General features: G+C 38.1%; 4 protein-coding genes across 5 annotated transcripts in view; all 4 read left to right on the top strand.

Annotated features, from left to right (window-relative positions):
* The window catches only part of LOC110186896 (Lipophorin receptor 1), a 122,742-nt gene that overhangs the window by 61,445 nt on the left and 41,237 nt on the right, over window positions 1-20,060 (top strand). The window lies entirely within an intron of this gene.
* Window positions 2,792-3,528, top strand: LOC110186904 (uncharacterized). 2 transcript variants are annotated; one of them, XM_086839948.1, is made up of 2 exons: window positions 2,792-2,926; window positions 2,978-3,528. In XM_086839948.1, exons 1-2 carry the CDS (start codon window positions 2,881-2,883, stop codon window positions 3,376-3,378), a joined length of 447 nt encoding a protein of 148 aa, XP_086696074.1. In that variant the 5' UTR covers window positions 2,792-2,880; the 3' UTR covers window positions 3,379-3,528. The 2 variants fall into 2 exon arrangements, with proteins under 2 accessions (XP_086696074.1, XP_020811882.2); XM_020956223.2 differs by having other exon boundaries at window positions 2,987-3,528.
* Window positions 3,874-5,379, top strand: LOC110186298 (uncharacterized). The gene is made up of 2 exons (XM_020955413.2): window positions 3,874-4,953; window positions 5,040-5,379. Exons 1-2 carry the CDS (start codon window positions 3,927-3,929, stop codon window positions 5,249-5,251), a joined length of 1,239 nt encoding a protein of 412 aa, XP_020811072.2. The 5' UTR covers window positions 3,874-3,926; the 3' UTR covers window positions 5,252-5,379.
* On the top strand, window positions 18,752-20,014 carry LOC110186898 (putative palmitoyltransferase ZDHHC24). The gene has a single exon (XM_020956217.2). It carries the CDS (start codon window positions 18,997-18,999, stop codon window positions 19,909-19,911), a length of 915 nt encoding a protein of 304 aa, XP_020811876.2. The 5' UTR covers window positions 18,752-18,996; the 3' UTR covers window positions 19,912-20,014.

Consider the following 20,060-nt stretch of genomic DNA (forward strand, 5'->3'; position numbering starts at 1 on the left):
GCAAAGCTGGGAAACTGGGGAGGAAAAAACTTTGTTAATTTTCGAGCTGCTCACGCAATAAAGCAAACGCAGGCAGCGCATCACGTGCGCATTTAAGTTGCAAGTTACAACGGCAACGTGCCGCATCCAAAGATACACAGATACACCCGGGCGCACACACAGGCACCTAGGAGGAGCTCACACTCACACACACACTGTGGCATAAAGACAGGACTAGTTAGCTCATGTCAGTGTAAATTTTACACACAGAAGCGAAACCTGATGCCGCATACAAAAGCCCGAGCATCCTGCCTTCTGCCTTCTGCGGTTTATTTTCACGCGCGTGTGCAATAAAAAGATATACCCAGGCGGCATAACGGAAGTGGAGGCAAGTTTTTTGGCATCTACGGCGGAAGCAAGTCAGTGGACCTTTTTGGAGGGGGATAGAGGATAGAGGGGGTTGCCTCGGGGGCACGGTGGAGAGAGCAGTGCCACCTAGCCTAGCTGCGCTGCATAATCAGGCAAAGGCGACGGCGACAACGACAACATTTATCAAATGAAATGCACGTGCCAAGCGTTTGCCTAGCACGCTTCCGTGTGCCGCCATTTTCCCGGGGATAGGGTTCAAGCTTCGTCCTTCTCCTCGTCCTCGTTGTGCACCTCCTTTTTCATTTGCAAGGTGCCATAGCTGCAGGGCGAGGTGGCACAAGAGGGTTGCCAAAGAAGTTCTTGAAATTCATGAGGAGCCTAGGTTTTCCTTAAATGGAAATTCTGGTAAATGGTTCCTTAAATCATAGTTTGGACAATTGTTTGTATGATATATGTATATTTTCAATAGTGAATTTTAATTTTAAATAATTGTAAGTTAAATCCACAATGGTTTTATATAGTTTCTTAATAAATTGATACTTGAACATATTTTTTCTTTAAACTAGACTAAGTAATTCATTTTTTAATAAGTGTTCTAATTATACCCTTTACAGGGTATTATACTTTAGGTTAAAAGCTTAAAACATAGCGAATGAGTCATTTCCGACCCTATAAATCATATATATTCTTGATCAGCATCAAAAGCCGCGTCGATCTGAGCATATCAGGGCGAAAAATAATTTGTTAAATTTTTCAAAATTTTTACAGAGGTTAAATTATTAAAATTGGCACACACAAAATTTTAAAAATTTTAAATTTTTATAATGTTAAATTGAGTATGCAGATTTATTAACGCAATAAAAACTAAAATAGCAAACCTTTCCGAATTGAAATTAATGCTTTTTTGGCTTAGTTATGAAGTTCTTAATTTATTATTTGTCGAATTAAATGTCATATAAAAATATCAATTCCAAGAGTAATAAAAAAGAAAAAAATATGCAAACTGACTTATGATAGATTTCCGATTCGATCATATAATACAATTGCAAACTGTAAGAGTAACTTAATTAATTAATTAACTTTAGCTTTCCGTAATTAGTTTCCTTGCTGATTTGAATATCAAATGTTATTAATCAACCCTCGAATCGTATAACTTCCTGTTATATATATTCACCTATCTATGGTATTAAGTCAGCTACCGGCTGCAGTGCCTCTTCGTAATTATAATGAGCAAAGTTTCTGGCATGAGATTCTTTTTCAATGAATTAACACAGTGCTGCGATTTGCAAGTGAGCTCTCAGAATGGGTTATGGATACTTAAATGGATTGCAGTTGAACTAAACCTTGATGATTGCACAAATACCAGAGAGAAATACACAAAAAAAGAGGTTTATTTAATGATAACTTATAATAAACAAGTCACTAACTTTTTTAGACAGAAATTTAATTGTAACCTTTAATTGAGTTTAAAGGACAACAGGCAATTCTCCCATCGACCAATATTTATTTAGATCACATACATTTCTTTGGGTGTAACCCATTTCTATGCTGATGGGGACCTCCTCCCTTCAAGGATCCAGCATCCGCCCTGCAGAAATTGCATTCTGCTGTCGTAGAAGTTTCCGCACCTTGCAACCAAGTGGCTGCCACTGTTGCTCCGGCTTCTCCTTCAGCTGCTTAAGTGCCATGCATTGAGATTGAGTTGTTTTCCTTGTTGCCACAGCCCGATGCCGCTGCTGCTGTTGCTCGTCCTGCGAGGAACATTCCACTTGAGAAAATCGATGATGTCTTGGGTGCCTTTGTTTTTGCAGCCGCACTCCGAGTTGAAAATGTTTTGATAAACTAGCGCTCTGGCTATGCAAAGATGGGAATATAAAAGGGGAAGGAAAGGCGCTGAGAAAGAAACCCCGCCAACTTTAAGCTGCAACAAATGCAGCAACAATACTGCCAACCAACAGCAGCTTTGGCAGTTGTCAAAACGTTGCTGGGGCCAAAGACGGAGGAAAAGGAGGAGGAGCGAAAACTTTTCTGGCCAACTGTCGAACAACAAGCGAGATGAAATTGGTAAAACAATTGTCAATGCGTCAATTTGAATGGATTTCGGTTGCTGCAACTGAAGGCGAAGAAGCGGCATCGGCAGATAAAAACATCAACAAGAACAAGTGTCGAAAGTTTGGCTAACAAAACTTTTTAAAAACAATGCACTGATAAAAGTACCAGAATTTTAAGTATGAATTGGGTAGCTAATAGTTTATGATAAATGTATAAAGAAATTATATCTTGAAATGGATTTATTAGGTAGTAAATAGTTATGAACACTTAGGATTGGGCTTAAAGTTTTATAAAGGAAATGTATTTTAATCATAAATGAGATTAAAACATAGGAAAACTGAGGGACACTGTGTATTATATTAAAATATACATCAATATATTTGTGTATCTGAGTAGTCTCAGACTCTACAGTCTTGTCTCAGAGCTACCTACTAGAGCTACATTTTGTTGCCTCTCTTGATTTAACGAATAGTAACAAAAATGAAGTCTACACTTTTCATTTGCTTTCTAATTGTCCTCTTTTTTGGTGAGTGCGGTCTTAGGCTTCCTTAACCTTTAACCCATATCTAAAGCTTAGTGTTTGCAGCGATTGAGGCCCGCTGTCTGCCACGCACTGGCAACATGTGGCAGCAGCAGGACCTCTTCGATGACGCCACAACAAGCTGCAATGCACCGCCATTGCTGCACTCCTTTGCCACTTCAAGTGCAACTTTAGGGGCAGCACCCAAAATAGTATATACTGAAATCGAAAGGGAAACTCCAGCGGTTACCCTTACTAGCTACGTGTACCAGTGGGTCAGCAGGCCGGCCAGCATGGCAAACACTTGCAGCCAGCAGGCCCCCAAGCTTGAGCCGGAATCGAAGCCGGAATCATCGTATCCGGAATGGGAATGCAAGCAGGAGCTGAAACAGCATGAGCTGTCCAAGCCGGAGGTGCCTAAGCGCCATACTGCGACACTGACAGCCAGTGAAATGTAAGCGGTTAGGCTGAGAAGGGCAGGGTATTTGTAAAGGATTAAGGAACTCTCTTCAGGATGTAAGGGCTGAGGTTGTTACCCAAAAACCAATTTAATTTATATTGTTTCCTAACTTTAAATTTAATTAAACTTTGCTTGTTCTTGTTGCATTGATCATGATCTTATCATGATTCGTGGTTTATGATTCAGGGAATGCTATATTATTGGAGTGCTTAGATGAAACCTCTAATTAAATCTTATAGATAGCAGGAAGACTATAACGTTTTCTGTTGTGTATAGTTAACAATTATTCCAATTAATTTTGCAATAAGTCTAAACATGTGTTGGCTATTACGTTTTAGCAAACAAAAGGTGTTATTCATATATAAAATGTACAAGTATTTTTCTTATCGCCTTCTAAAACAAACGTTGAACTTAAACCAGATGGCGCCGCGGTGATAACAAATTATAATTATATTTATACTACAAGTTGTAAACTGATTGCTACATCTGTTATCTTATCTTAAAAGCAGCTTCAGCTGAAATTGAAAATTATAGTTTAGTTTAGAAATGTCAGCCGCGGCACCTGAATGGCTAACTGCGGAGTATCTAGAGGCTGCCCTTCATCAGTATTATCAGAAATCTCAACTTAAACTAGAATCCTTGGAGCTTAAAGCTGCCTTGGGCAAGGGTGAAAACTATGGCGCCATTCTAACACGCATATGTGTCAAGTTCTCCATTGACCTGGTCACAAAAGTTGAGTACTTGATAGCCAAGACCCAGCTGGAGGAAGAAGATGTGGAAACCCGGGAAAAGAAGGCACCCTACGATACCTACAATCGAGAGTTGGAGATTTACGAGAAAGTATTACCTCAACTGCAGAACTTGGCAGGTGAACAACTCTGTCCACGAGTCCTCCACATTGATCGCGAGCGAGGAGCTCTTTTGATGGAGGACTTAACCCACAAAGGATATGTAATGGCTCCACGACTCCAGAGACTGGATGAGAGGCATGTGGTGCTGGTGTTGAAAAAACTGGCTAAATTGCAGGCTGCTTCTGCCATTCTCAATGAGAATTTAAAGTGCAGTTCCCAGTCTCTAACGAAATACGATCGAGGTTTCTTCAATCGCTACACCGAAAGCTATAGCTCCTATTTCCTGGGCTGCCTAAGGGCCTGTGCCAATTACCTAAAAACACAGCCGGGTCACCAGAACCACGCCCAACGACTAGAGGAACTGGCACCCCACTATATGGGCCTGGGACTGCGTTGCTTTCAGCCTGAGGTGGGTCACATTAATGTCCTGACCCACGGCGATTTGTGGACAAACAACATGATGTTCAAGTACGAGGCGGGCGTGCCATGCGATGTCCTTCTGATTGACTTTCAGTATGCCTTCTGGGGCTCGCCCACGTTGGACATCCATCATCTGCTGAACACCTCCGCCGTGGAACAAGTGCGAACTGGTCTTCAAATGGAGATGCGGTGTATCTATCACGCAGTGTTTGTCCAGGAGCTGAGGAGGTTGAACTTCAGGGGTCAAAGGTTGCCCAGCCGCAAGCAATTTCACCTGGAATCTGAACAGAAACGTTTCTACGGTGGGTATACTCTCTGAAGGCTAAGGGATTAGGAAGTTTATAATTTGTGAGAAGATAAGCAAAAGCTAATTTCTATATATCGATAGCTGTTCACTGTGGTCTGCTTCTGCAACCGGTTCTCCTGAATACCGATGAAACTGATGCGGATTTTGGAGCCCTGCTCTCGGATCAGCCACGGGGTATAAATATGAAGAGGAGGTTGTATCTCAATCCTGACATACAGGACTCCATCAGGCAGCTGGTGGGGGAATTCGAGCTGGAAGGACTCTTGGACCCCTTACAATACACAGGCCTTTAAATGAGGCATGGGAGCGAATTTTTATACTTTTTCATAAACTCCTCCGCATTAGGCCTTTCAATTAGACGGGCTAATAAACATAAAACATGGCACAGCCCCAGCCACAAACCAACAACATTTTAAAGTCAGCAGTCAGCGGCTTTTTGAATTATAAAAAAAAAATGAAAACAAAAACCGAAAAAAACACAGACAAAAGCGCAACACATTTAGCTGCAAAATGGATGGTAGCCACCTAGAGACGGGAATAGTTACACACATTTTTTGAATTGTTTAGCATTTTTGAATGAGTGAATGAATGGACGACATGCCGTGCAGCTGTGAGTGCGTGTCTGCCACAGAAAATGGAAAGAAATGAAAAGAAATGGAAATGAAAATGGAAATGAAAATGTGAATGTTGATGTGAATGTTGAATGCGACTGTGAATGTAGATGTAGAGGAAAATGTGAAATCCAGCACGTGCTTCTGGCCGCGGCTCTTAATTAAAACTTTAGTGCGAAATGCCAGGCCAAGCTGTTGGAAAATTAACGAAATTATAATGTGTCTGCCTCTGGCAGTGCAACAGCAGCAGTTGTAGTAGTTGTAGTATTCACAACTGCATTTTCTGGCGAGTGCAATTAGCCTAAGCTTTGCCGTTTAGCCAGGCGAGCGCCAGAAACTAGGCAACAGTTTATGGGGCTAAGGGCAGGCGAAGGAATAGTAGTAGTAAAATAGTAGTAGAAGAAAAAACAACAAACCCTTAATGTGGCTTATATTTATATAAGCTTAAAAATACATTAAGGTAAGGGAAAAGCATTACTTTAAAATAGATTTAGAACAACAAGTCAAGTAATATAACCTCTAAGTAAAAAACAATTCCTTTTAGCTCAGTTTTAGCTAAGAATTTCCCCCAGTTCATAACATCTAAAGAGAAAGGGACTAAAAAAGAAATAAGTCGGATTCGCCGCCATAACGTTTCGAAAATTCCAACTAAGCCTAATGCCTGCCATTTAACGATTGTCTGAGTGAGGTGTCTTTTTTATGTGTTTTTTTTTTTTTTTTTGTAGCATGTCTGTGTTTTTGTGTGTGTTGGTGTTCTTCTTGTTTATGTGTTAGCCATCTCTTTTGGCCAAGTCCTCAATAGGGAGAGAAATGTCGCGGCCAAAATGTTGAATCAGGCAACAGTTTTATTTTCGCAGCCAGCTTGCTTTATTGTTCTTGTCTTTTTCTCTCTATTCTGGTTTTCTCTCTATTTCAAATATTTTTACGTTTTAGGTGCTTTGTTCATCACTTCTTATCAAAAGCAATTCGCTAAAAAGCACACTTTATGCAGTTTAAAATAAAAAAAAACAGTTTAAATATTTTAAGAGGGTTTTAAATATATAGCATTTACTATAGAATTTGTGTGGAAATATAAAAAAAAATAAATTAAAATATTGATTTAAATATATAAAGAAAATATTACTAAAAGGTGTTCTTTTATTACTATTTTTTTGTAGCTGTTCAAGTAATTTTCTAGTGACTTTAAAAAGCTTTTAAGAAAAATTTCTTTAATAGCTTTCCTCAAATGTATTTTAAATCCCTTAAATTTACTACAATTGTTTTTCTTTTATTAAATGCTTAAAATATAACAACAGCCATCTGTTATTCACCCAAAAGCTTATTTTGATTGATTTGATTTTTCACCTGAAAATATATACAAAACTCTGCCCAACTTGAGGGGATTTCATTTTTACCTTGTTTAATTGTATTCCTGCTGAAATGACAAGCTCAGGCTGCCGTAAACTTTCTACCTCAGTAAGCCAAAATTTGATTTAAGCCATTCCATAGATTAAAACTTTACTTCAGCCGGTGGTAGCTCAAAGGGTTGAGACGACAAACACTGGAACCCGTAGCACTGCCGGTCCGGGTTCGAGTCCCGGTAGTAAGTAGCATGGTCACCCCCGGATCTTCCTTCCATTTTCCATTGAACTTCTCCCATCACTATTGTAAAAAAGTTGCTATACTACAGTAATTGTACAATAATAAAATTCAGCTCATTAAAAAGCCCCAAAGCACAGGAAAAAAAACCAACAAAATTTAACGAAAATCAAAGTTTACTGGTGAATATGAATGCTGCAGGGTGGATGGAGAGTAAAAAAATATTAAAATTGCTGTCCAGCCATGGCCAGGATTTATTTTCTTAATCCAAATAATGTCAAAAAGCCACAAACAAGCGACAGCCACATAAAACAACTTAGCAAATGAGCACACACACGCAAGCAGAAGGGGGCCAGAAGGAAAACCGAAGAAAAATGTAATTTATTGTTATTACGAAAATAAATAAGAAGGGCAAGACACACAGCTAAAAGAGAGAGAGAAATGAATCGAGGGGCTGGAGAGCCACGCCCACCACACACACAGTCGGCATTGCAGCAAGAAACTGAAATTGTGGCAAATAAAAGCATAGAAATTAAGCAACTGACCGCTGGCAAATAAACCGAAAAAGCGGACACACAACATACAACAAAAGGAGGTGCCCAAGAAAATGGCAACGGCAGCCATTTTATATGCCATTACATTGTAAATAAAGTATTGTTTATACCCATGTCCTTTGTGTGTGTGTGTGCTGGTTTACTGAACTATAACAACTGAATTTATGCCAATGTGGAAGTTGTGCCAGTGCCACATTTACTTAATAACCTGGCTCAGGTTTTATTTTTGTCACCAGGGGACTAGGAGAGAAGGAATTTCGATGGTCCCCAGCAGGACACTTAATCAGTTTTGGAATGAGAACGAGGCACACCTTTAATCTAATCAACTCGATGCCACATAAATCTGCAGAAAATCGGCACAAAATGTTCATTGGCAAATTGCAAAAGGTTTGGGAGTAACACAGCAGCAGCACTGGTACTTTATCAATTGCAACTGTGAAAGCACTGGAAACAAATTTGGTTGCTTTACCAATTTACCTTAATACATATATTATAAGCTATAAATATTATTTATAAGAAACTTTAATTCGAATTGCAACGGCAATTACAGTTTGAATATCTTTTTAAGAGTTAGAATCTTTATCTAAATTATAGTTGTATGTAATTTACAATCATATTTAGTAACTTTTTTCAATAGTTAATCCTGAAATATTAATTAAAAATTGTTGTTTTCCCTCTTTCGATACCATTGCTCTCTTAGCCTCACTGTCCACTGCAAAATTCTCAATTTATCTGCAGCCAGCTGAGCCATCGAGTTGATTCTACTTGGCCAAAAACAACAGAAAAACAGAAGGGAAACCCTTCGGGTCAAGTGTGAGTAATTACCGCAGTTAGGCCGGTCCAGTCCGGCTGAAAGGAACCTGAGCAGGCAAATGAAATTTCCATGAACCCGGGGGCCAAGCTTTAAAAATAGCTACATAGCTGATGTTGCCTCCTGGGAACATGGTACTTGTTGTTGTGTTGTGTGTGTGTGTCCTGCTGCTGCTCCGTTGAGCATGTGTTGTGTGTGTGTGTGTGTGTGTGTGTGTATGCTTGGGTGAGCGGGTGTGGCGGAGGTCAGGCAACACTTGACTAAACATTTTCATTTTGTGCCAGAAGTCAATGAATTTTGGCACATGGCGTATACTTGATATTGCGTGTTGTGTTTTTGCAGCGTTAAATGATTTCATTAAGTGCGAACTCAGACACGCTGGCAAATCGATAAAATCAAGTTTGGACATAAGGAATATATGCAGGAACTGATTTTTGAGTCAAATATATAAATATAAATATGCTTAAATATCGATTAAATGACACAAAAAAGAGGAATTAATAAGGGGTTTATGTATAGGTAATTAAAGCTGCATTTACATTCAAAACATTTGAAAGAGGTATGTTCACTTTTATAAATTATTAAATATTAACAAAAACAAACTCTAAGCAATTTAATTTATGCAAAATGAGTTAGTTAATCACAGTCACTAAAACCATTACAATAACAGCTCACCATCCGAAGATTGTAAGTAAATGAGCTGCCTAATATTGCATTTAAATTAGCTCTGGCATTACATTCTCATTCAATGTTGTAATTATAATTGAATATTGATAACTGAATAATTGAAAGAGGGAATGGATGAATGAATGAGTGAGTTTCTCAAGCTGGACAAATGTCAAATGTCATGAACCTTCTCTAAGAAGAAGAAGATGGCGTCAATGACACATGCGAATGCGAATTACATGCTGAACAAAAATGTAATTTATTCAGAGACAAAGGCAGTGACACGCCCCTTCCTTTTTATTGCGCCCACATAATGAAAGACAAACACAAAGCATTCTTTTAGGCGCCGCTGCAGCTGTTTGACATGGATAGCCGCCTCTGTGTGTGTCCTGTTCGTGTTGGTGTCTCTGTTTGTGTGTGTGTGTGTGTCAAAGTTCAAAGGACGACGAGGCGCAAAAATTAAAACGGCTTAGTTGTGAAACGACAGACACATAAGCTTCTCAGCCAGCCAGCCAGCCATTGGCCCCGATCCATCATCCTGGCACCCTGCAAAAGGGTGAATGAACTAATTGCATTAGCCGTGTGCGTTCCAGGGATAAATCCATTTTCCATCGAAAACTTATTACACTGCAGGCAAATATCCCTAGAAATTCCTGCATCGAGTTGTTTGTAAATCGAGTGGAAACTATGCAAATATGAAATTGGCCAAATGAATGGCAACTGAAGCTAATTGAGTTGGTCGAGATGGATTTAAATTGCAGACAAATATCTTTGGGGTCTGCGGGGAATATATGGAATATGGAATATGGAATGGCTTGAGAATTAATAATTAAACTGCATAGCTTTCTCTGTTATAATTGTAACAAGTTTGTAATCATTCAAGTGCCAGTAAACCTTAAGAGCATTGGCCAGTAATCAAATGGGTTTTAAGAGCTACTAAGAGCAGCATCTCTCATCAGCTCTCTCCTCTGTTGTATCCTGCTCTCCCTGCAAAAGCTCTGAGCCTGCTCTCTCTCTCTCTCATCTGAAAAGGGATGCTGCGCGAAAAGGACTCAAGCTCGCTGAGAAATGAGTCCTGACATTGAGTCTTTATTGAGTCAAGCACTTTTCACACTTGATAGCCTTACACATTACTCTCGGCAATTCCACTTGGCTTAAATTTCATTTTCCTATGTCCTTAGCATTAGCTAGCAGATTCCTGTCATTCTTTTTGTTGTGTTCCTTCCACTTTTTGTTGCCACTTCATTTTGCCCGGGAGCAGGAAAAGGGACTTTCCATCTCGCTTTTGTTTTTTTATCCTGCTGTTTGGCCTGCCTTGGGTTTCCCGTTTTTCCTTCTAGCTGCTCCTTATCGCTGCCCTTTTTCCATGGGGTTTCCCCACTTTGTTTTTGTTTTTTTATTGAACGTCGCTTTCATTGTTTGATTTTTGTCAATGCTTCCTGATCTGCCTTACATAAGTGCTTGCTCTTGGAGAACTCTGCCATTTGTTTCTGCATCTTGCGTGTTTGATTTTTATTTGGCTTACCCAATGGCCATTGTTCATTTCTCGGTTAGTTGCTCTTCTAATCGTCTTGCTTAGTTATCCTGCCAAGCGGATTTAGCCGCCTTTAGTCTGAGCTTTCAATTTCAATTAGTCGAAAAGCATTGCTTAAAGTGCCTGGTTGCCTGACTGACTGCCTGCCTGTCGTCCTCCGTGGTAATCCCTTTGTTGATGCTGCGTTTGAGTTATTAGGTTAATATTTAATTGACATTCCCCATTCTCCCATGCTCCTTTATTATTTTCAGCCCAGCTTAGCCAGCAAGCAAGCACGACGTGCTGGGGCTTTTGTTTTATCGCTATTGATACGCTAATTACACGCGATAATTTATCAAGCATACACGTTCGCAGCTGCCGAGCTGCTAAAAATTCAGCTGCAGTGGCAAAAATTGCTACTTAATTATCCCTTTCGTTTACGGCGCATCCTTCGTCCTTGGCTCATCCGCGACGTCAATGTCACGATTGCAGGCTCCGGGTTCCCTCCCCCTTTGTCTCCCTTCACTTGGTGTAACTTTACAATTAACTACTAATTGCTCATACGCCACGTTGCCCGGATGGAAGGAACAAAGTCAGGTGTGCGTGGCGGCTCCAGTTTTCCTTCTACTTTCCCCTCTGTGTCACTGCTATGTACGTGGATGTTTCCACCTTCCTTTTGCCTTTTGCTCTAATTATCCGCGTTGTCACCCACCTGGCGCTTTGCTTTTGTTGTCTGGCATTTACTGAATTAAGTTTTAAGTTTTTATTAAATGCCTTTGCGCATTTTTGCCACTGTAATTAGTTTTTAATTGCTTTTCAGCTAACGTAACTATGCCGCGTAAATAGTTCCCTGCTCTTCTGCCCCAGGACTTTCCATTTTCCGTTCCTTTACATTTACGCGTTCCAGCTGCGGCCAAGTCAATCAGCAATTGGGTCTGCTTTTCCATCAGCGAATAATAAGAAAAAAAGAAAATAAAAATGAAAATGAAAAACAGCAAAAAGTGTCAGTGGCGGGGTGGAAAAAAAAGAAAAGTAATCACAAAACTTTCGCAATAAATCTATGAAAATAATGAAAAACCCAAAGTGCTACCCGGCATTCACGCTCACTATTGCGTTTTCCAATATTTCACACACACAGGAGGGATGTCAATATGGAAATGGATGAGCCGCACGAAGGGGTCACTGCGACAATAAAATACTCTCAGACACAGGATAAAGATTTTTAAGAAGATATGTCTGTATTAGAGGAAAATGAGAATATATTTTATGCACTCTAAAAAGGGTTTAGTTTTGACCTTAACCAAAAGATAAATTGAGTTTTATGTGGCATAAAATATTATTCATGCTCGAAAATACTTTCAAAGAAGCTCAACGGTGTGTTGTATATACATTTGCATTGATTAATTATTGATGTTTCATATCTGAGCTTTGATTATTAATTAACATTGTAAATAATAATTTTATTTATACAGATAAGCCATTAAAGTAATTGCAAAATAAAAGCTAAGCTCAACATTGATGTTTACTTTATGCTTTCACAGGGCAGTAAACATTATAAAATATGAATATTAAAATCAAAGGAAAATAAATGCAGACTCTTGCAGTCAAAACCTTAAAAGAAAGTGAAGGAGTCATTTCCGACCCCATAAATCATATATATTCTTGTTCAGCATGAAAAGGCGAATCGATTTAGCCATGTCTGGAGACAAAAAAAATTTTAATAAATTTTTTTCATAATTTTTATCATTAAAATTGTTAAAATTTTACAAAAAAATGTATTTATTTTTTTAATAATAAATCTCAGCTTGCAGAGTTTTTAGCCCTTTAAAGACTAGCACAGAAAAGCTTTCCAAATTGAAATTAATGCATTTTTGGCTTAGTTATGACATTGGAAAAACTTTGATTTACCAAAAAATCAACATATTACTAAATTGATTTAATATATCTAGAAAACACATATTTAAGCTTTATTGATATACATAAATGATATACATAAATGTATATTTGCAAAAAAAATCCTAATCAATAAAAATAAAACAATAAATTCTAGAGCAATTTGAAGTTCAATTACTCAATAGTTTGTAAGAGATAATAATAAGATTAAAATAGTCTAACTGTATACATGTTTTTATAAAAAAAACACTCTCAGAATTAAAAGAAAGTTTAATTTTCGATTAATTCGATCCTCCCTTTAACCAAATTATGCTCTCGTAACTTCTTAAAATCAGTTAGCTTTAATCACACAAGGCAAATACTTTGCTCTGCCACAGAGTATCAATCAGCAAACATTGTATCCCAAAAGGTCCTCTTCTCTCCACACACACACACACACACACACAGACAGACAGAGTCCTTGTTCGTTCCAATTTTTGCACACTCACACACACTCCGTACATTCACACTCACCTCATGCAAATTGCAAACACATGTCGAAGGCGCAAAACATTGTCAAACAAAATGAAAAATTTATGAAAACGAAAATGAAACAACAACAAAATATGTCGCGACCAGTAACAAAAAAAAAAAAAACACACACACACACAGACACACATACACACACCAAGGATCGAATAAAAAAATAAAACATATTTTGTAAAAAGAGGCGGGTGGTGCCTCCTGCACGAAAAACAAAAAGGAAAAAAAAGGAATGAAATTTTCGTTTCCTTCACGTAAAACTTCCAACTCATTTCGCCCAAATGACAAGCCATTTTGTGTGCCAAGTGCCAAATATTTTACATGCCATCCAGCCAAAAACATATTTTGGCACAAAACATGGCACAGAAAAGCGGCGAATCCATTCGTAGAGGACCCTGAGCACCGTCACCCAGCGCATCTGGCTCGCCTTTGGAAAATCACTCATACGCAACGTTGGCCCTGCAAGCATTGAACAGCTTCAATTGCCGTTTGATGGTTCATTAAAATCCCGCTCGCTGCACTGCACCCAGAGCAATCGAGCACAATAAATCGGTACCAGGTGGCGGTCCCAGCGACCATTTAAATGAACGATGCATCACAGGACTCCAGGTGGAAGTTGTACTTAAATTAATGCCTTGCCACAAGCCTAGATAAATAGCAAAATAAATTAAAGTGCAAGAACTTGAGAACTGCCTGCACCTTAATTGCCGAGCCGAGGAGTAGAGTCCGGGTCTTGAGAGGGCCTTAACCTATAAAAAGAAAGCAACATACATATGTATGTGAGGGCATAATGTAGAATAATATTAATGGTACACCAGGCACACGTGCGCCAGTATTTATAATCATTACTTATCCCGAAATGGCGAGACATAAAATGGAGTTCTCAGAATGAAATCCCTTAAGGTTGTAATGCTTAAAATTCTTCCAAACCGGTTTTAATTCCTTATATACAAAAGGACATTAAAGGTCCAATGAAAAATTACATGATTAAGGAGAGTTTATAGCTTGTTTAAATTGCTGGAAGATTACAATGAAATACATTTTAAAATAATTTATATTTTAATTTGTGCCCTAGAAAAAATGTTACCGAAAATGTTCCTAACTTAGTTAGGTAAAGTATTTCGAGATCAGATGAGATATTTGCCTAAACTTAATAAGCACTTAATATATTCATAAATTTATTAGTTTATAATACTTTTAAATCCAAGTTTACTCATCTTAAAATAAGGTTTTAAACTATATAAAAACTCCCCTAGTAAACCCATAAGGATATATAACTCAAACTAAATCCCTTTTTAAATTTCTTTAAGTCCTTCCATGACTTTCAATTGTAGATTACGATTAACGTAATTGCGAGTATCTGTCATGTCCCTATATTATGGAGTATTCCCTTGAAAAGTATCTAAGGTTAAATACATTTTTACCAGGCCTCTCATGCGTTTACATGCCTCTCACGCAGCAGCAGCTTTTCCTGAACCTCTGCCACACACACACATATCTAATTTTAAACATTTTTCAAACTCAATTACATTCCAAGAAGTCGCTCTCCAGAGGGAGATCGGAGATATAAAGGGCTGGGGTAGAGTACTATATGTGGTGCTGCTCCTGCCAGGTAATTGCTTGCAAATTACACAGTAACGCACAGGGCCTAACCCTGGGAAGTTCTTCTTTGCCATAAGAAACGGAGACAAAAACTGCGAGTTGGGGAAAACTTTTCAACACATCTGCCCAAAAGTTGAGAGACAGAGACTCCTCGTAATGAAATCAAACAGAGACACCGGCAGCGTGGAGTTGGGCAGGGGGTGGAAATCATCTTAAATTAGCAGCAAAACTCGGCAATTATGCGAGAAGTTGGCCAAAAAGCAGTTGCCAACTTCGCATTCCACTCTCTCCTTTTCATTTTTTTTCTTTTGCTGTGTGGGTGTGCTTCTTTGTGTGTGTCTTTTCTTTTTTGAGCAAATGCTAATGACTTGAAGTGCCCGCATAAAGTCAAAGAGAAAGCGAAACGAGAGTGTGAGAGAGAAAGTCAAGCCACAGGTTGACTACTGACAAACACATTGACAGCGACGCGCCGGAAACGGCAGCGTCGAACAGCACAAAATGGCTGTTTGTTTGCTTCCGGTCTGGGGTCCTAAGACGGCAAACACATTTAGCCACGAAGTGAGGAAAGTGCCGCACCCTCGTACATATTTTATGCAAACGAAGGGCACCCATAGCACTCTACTCCCGAAAGGGAAACCCACTCTCTCTAAAGGTGATGCTCACCGCAAACTTAAAATGGAAAACCGCGACTTTGCTCCAAAAACCTTCCGTTGGCCACATTCAAAATGCTCTAGTTCATATTAATAATTCATAAAAATTTATGTGAAATAGACAACGTTTGCCGCGTTTCTGTCAGTCGGTCGGTTGGTCGGTAAAAACCTGGCTGACAGCTGCCATTTTGTGGCCAGTCTGTGGGGTAAATGAAGTCGACTCCGCCAGCTGTTTTGTGTATTTAATATGCATTCGCCGTTGTTTTTATTCTACTCTTTGTTTACATAATATACAGCTGCTGCGAAAGCCAGGGAAATATAACCATGTTGATGTTGCTCGTTCACTTCATTGTTTTCTGTAGCGAATTTATTTTCTACATGTTTATGCTTACATTTTTAAACAAGGTCGAGTTTAGAGGGTTTTTTTCTCCGAATGGAATGTAACTCGAGTAGAAACATGAATGTATTGGGAAATATTTCAACGGAAAGTCTATCATAATTTAAAGAGAAAAGGAATTTGTAGTAGAAAGGCATGCCTTATTATTATTATTTTTTAAATTTTTAGTATTATTTTTATACCCTTGCAGGGTATTATAATTTCAGTCAGAAGTTTGCAACGCAGTGAAGGAGGCACCTTCGACCATATAAAGTATATATATTCCTGATCAGGATCAACAGCCGAGTCGATCTAGCCATGTCCGTCTGTCCGTCTGTCCGTTTCTACGCAAACTAGTCTCTCAGTTTTAAAGCTATCTTAATGAAACTTTGTAGTTAGCCTTCTACATATATACTCTCACTCATATATATGTCGGAACGGGCCAGATCGGACGACTATATCATATAGCTTTCATAGGAATGATCGGAAAATTTTTACAAAAAAAATTATAACATTTTCAGTTTTCAGCAGATTTTTATCAAATTTGAGATATACCCATTTTATTATACTCAACAATTCTGTGTAAAGTTTTATGTAAATCGAACTACTATATCATATAGCTCCCATAGGAACGATCGAGAAATTAATACAATTAAAAATTACAACTATTTCAGTTTTAAACAGATCATCATCAAGTTTGAGGTGTAGCCATTCTATATTAGTCTTAAATTTTGTGTAAAATTTCATGAAAATCGGACGACTGTATCATATAGGTGCCAAACAAACGATCGTTTGGTGTAGAGGAAAAATGCAAATCTGTGAATTGCAAATATAAATATGTTTAGGTGAATGAAATGAAAACAGGTGTTACTTCATTGTTTTTAATCATAAATATATATAATTTATATTGTAGGGATTCCTACTCATAGAAGTTCAAGGTAAGTACACTAATCATATATTAAAAACTTATTTTATATACAAAAAAAAAAAACATGAATAATTTTCTTAATACCTTTGAAGTTAGCTACGTATTAAGAGGTCAAATATTAAATATATCATAACTAAGCCAAAAATGCATTAATTTCAGTTTTAATTAGGGTAACAAATCTGCATACTCAATTTAAAAATTAAAAAAATTCAAATTTTCGTCAATTTTTACATTTTAACGATACCTCTTATAAAAATTTAAAATTGTCAAAAAATTTGAAAAAATTAAATTTATGCCGGGCCTGGCTAGATCGATTCGGCTGTTGATGCTGATCAAGAATATATATGAATAATACGATCGGAAATGACTCCTTCACTAAGTTTCAAGCTTTCGACTGAAAGATAGGCTTTGTTTAACTATTTGGTACATAGAGCGCTCTCCTCTGCGATTCTCAAGTCTTACACTTAAGCAAGGCTCTAGCTAGAGGAAGTTTAGTTTTCTTCTTCTTCTTTTATATAAATTACTAATCTAGTGCTTGGTGGTTGATAGACTTTGATCAAGTGGATGTGGCAACCATGGCTAGATCGAGTCGGCTGTTGATGCTGATCAAGAATATATATGAATAATAGGATCAGAAATGACTCCATCACTAAGTTTCAAGCTTTCGACTGAAAGATAGGCTTTGTTTAACTATTTGGTACATAGAGCGCTCTCCTCTGCGATTCTCAAGTCTTATACTTAAGCAAGGCCCTAGCTAGAGGAAGTTTAGTTTTCTTCTTCTTTTTGTGTGTTTTTTATATAGATTACTAATCTAGTGCTTGGTGGTTGATAGACTTTGATCAAGTGGATGTGGCAATCATAAAAATTATAGTTTTCTTAATTAAGGTAAGACGTTAATAAAATATCTCTTGATAATTGAAACCAAAACAAGGCCCAAAAAGTCAAGATACATGAAAATATGGTTTATATTAAATTATTGTTTAATTACCATACCCATACCCGTGTTGACTAGCTTATTATTGATCTCGAAAAGTCTTCCAAGCTCTCTTTAAGAGCCGTGATGATCATGACGAGCGGGGATATGGTGTCATTTATTTGTTTATAGTAAAGTATACTTAACTCCCGAAAATAGTTTATTCAGCACAACTTACTAAACAAAGAACACAACAATGGTGATGATCGAACGGCTCAATGTAAAATATATATTAAAATAAGTTGATCTATATTTGTAAAGCAAATTTTTAAGAATTGGTATGCTTTTAAATAACAGAAAGTTAACATATTTCAAGCAATGCTTGTATATAATTTTTGCAAAAGTAATTCTTCACACATAAACCCGCTCAAAAAATAAGGATTTTAAGCTTGCTAATATAAGCCTATTTAGGATTTTTTTCCTTGTTTGTTTCCTTTTCTTTTTTTTATACCCTTGCAGGGTATTATAATTTCAGTCAGAAGTTTGCAACGCAGTAAAGGAGGCACCTCCGACTATATAAAGTATATATATTCTTGATCAGGATCAACAGCCGAGTCGATCTAGCCTTGCCCGTCTATCCGTCTGTCCGTCTGTCCATCTGTTCGTTTCTACCCAAACTAGTCTCTCAGTTTTGAAGCTATCTGAATGAAACTTTTTAGTTAGCCTTCTATATACTCTCACTCATATATATGTCGGAACGGGCCAGATCGGACGACTATATCATATAGCTGTCATAGGAATGACCGGAAAATTTTTACAAAAAAAATTATAACATTTTCAGTTTTCGACAGATTTTCATCTAGTTTGAGGTATAGCCATTTTATATTAGTCTTAAATTTTGTGTAAAATTGCATGTATGATGTAGAGGAAAAATGCGAATCTGTGAACTGCAAATACAAAGATCGTTTAGGTGAAGGAAATGAAAACAGGTATTACTTCATTGTTTTTAATGCATAAATATATATAATTTTTATTGTAGGGATTCCTAGTCATAGAAGTTCTATCTGCAAGGGTATATAAACTTCGGCGTGCCGAAGTTAACTTCCTTTCTTGTTAAATTTGACTTTCTCAACCCCAAGAAAAAATGAGTTTCCCTTACCCATATGCCTTTTGTAATTTGTCTTTTAAGCTTGAACAGACTCTGTCCTCATCAATTATAAATGTAATTTTACGTTAATCCGCTTAAAAACGAAAAGAAATTCAATTTGGAATCCTTAGCAAAGGACTGAATGCCACTTTTTTCCAACTCACTGACTGATGCGATTTGCCAGTTAGATTCATATTTCAAGATCAGCTCAATTTGAGCATTTAAAGTCACTCTGAAAAAAAATTACTTGTTTTCTTTAAACACACATATGTAAATGATTGGATTCCGAAGACTATTTGTAATTGTGGTCTGCTGGACTCGCAGGATGATGGTTCAGTGCGAGGACTCGGTAATTCGCTGTTCGCGACGACATCGCCTGAAAATCGTGAACGTACTTCATCCATTTTCCGCTGTTGTCCTGCTCAGTGTCATTGGATTCCTGTTTGTCTACGATGTGGTGTATGTGGTGCCGCATATACTCGATACTAGCGGCTGCTGGTACTGGCTCACCTGCCTGTTGGGTGGCTTCATAGTCTTCAATATCCTTGGGAACTGGTGGTTGAGTTTTAAAACCAATACAACCGTGGACAGCTTGCCGGTGGAACGACAGTCACCTGCCGAAGGTGAGGCTCATTTGTGGCATTTTTGCATTGCCTGTGACAGATTGGTGCCACCAAGGTCCTGGCATTGCCGACTCTGCCAAGGTTGCATGTTGAAGCGGGATCACCATTGCACCATCTCGGGAAGCTGCATTGGTCACAAGAATCAGCGCTATTTCATCTGCTTTCTTTTCCACTTGTGCTTCGGTTGCGGTTTGGCTCTGGTCTTCAATGGCATTTATGCTTGGCAAACAGAGTCCTTGATGACAGCCGATCCCATTTTGCTATTTAGCAAACTGTCCGCTTATAGTGAGGATGTGAATATAGACTGGAAGTACACGATCTCCACCATTTTCAAGTTGAACATGTTTCTGTTGGTAATCGCTCTCTTTATGTTTGGTTTGCAAATATTGATGGTCCATCGAAATAGTACGTGTTATACGATCTTTGATCGGAGCTATGATCTTGGATGGAGGCGGAATTTCGAAGGTGTCCTGGGCAGGCGACTGCTCTGGACACTCTTGTCGCCCACAATCAAAAGTCCTTTGCCCAACGATGGCACCCAGTGGATCGTTAAGCAGCAGGTCTAGATTTTTGGTATAGTATAACATTATGAAGCAGAATCTGTGTCTTTATTTTGTTAAATTTAGAAATGGTATATTATAAATATTAAAATTACAAGGTATAACACAATGTTTTGGAATATTTATAGGCTATTGTCTTGCAATGCAACATGAAC

Source organism: Drosophila serrata, unplaced genomic scaffold (genome assembly GCF_035046125.1).
Source record: "Drosophila serrata isolate PLE 108 unplaced genomic scaffold, ASM3504612v1 contig_382, whole genome shotgun sequence".
Taxonomy (NCBI): domain Eukaryota; kingdom Metazoa; phylum Arthropoda; class Insecta; order Diptera; family Drosophilidae; genus Drosophila; species Drosophila serrata.

Bases quoted from the DNA above. Each gene is read 5' to 3' on its own strand.
- LOC110186904 (XM_086839948.1), top strand. From the start codon at position 2,881: ATGAAGTCTACACTTTTCATTTGCTTTCTAATTGTCCTCTTTTTTG. The intron at 2,927-2,977 runs GTGAGTGCGGTC...TCTAAAGCTTAG, and splicing joins TCTAATTGTCCTCTTTTTTG to TGTTTGCAGCGATTGAGGCC.
- LOC110186898 (XM_020956217.2), top strand. From the start codon at position 18,997: ATGATTGGATTCCGAAGACTATTTGTAATTGTGGTCTGCTGGACTCGC.
- LOC110186298 (XM_020955413.2), top strand. From the start codon at position 3,927: ATGTCAGCCGCGGCACCTGAATGGCTAACTGCGGAGTATCTAGAGGCT. The intron at 4,954-5,039 runs GTGGGTATACTC...ATATATCGATAG, and splicing joins TGAACAGAAACGTTTCTACG to CTGTTCACTGTGGTCTGCTT.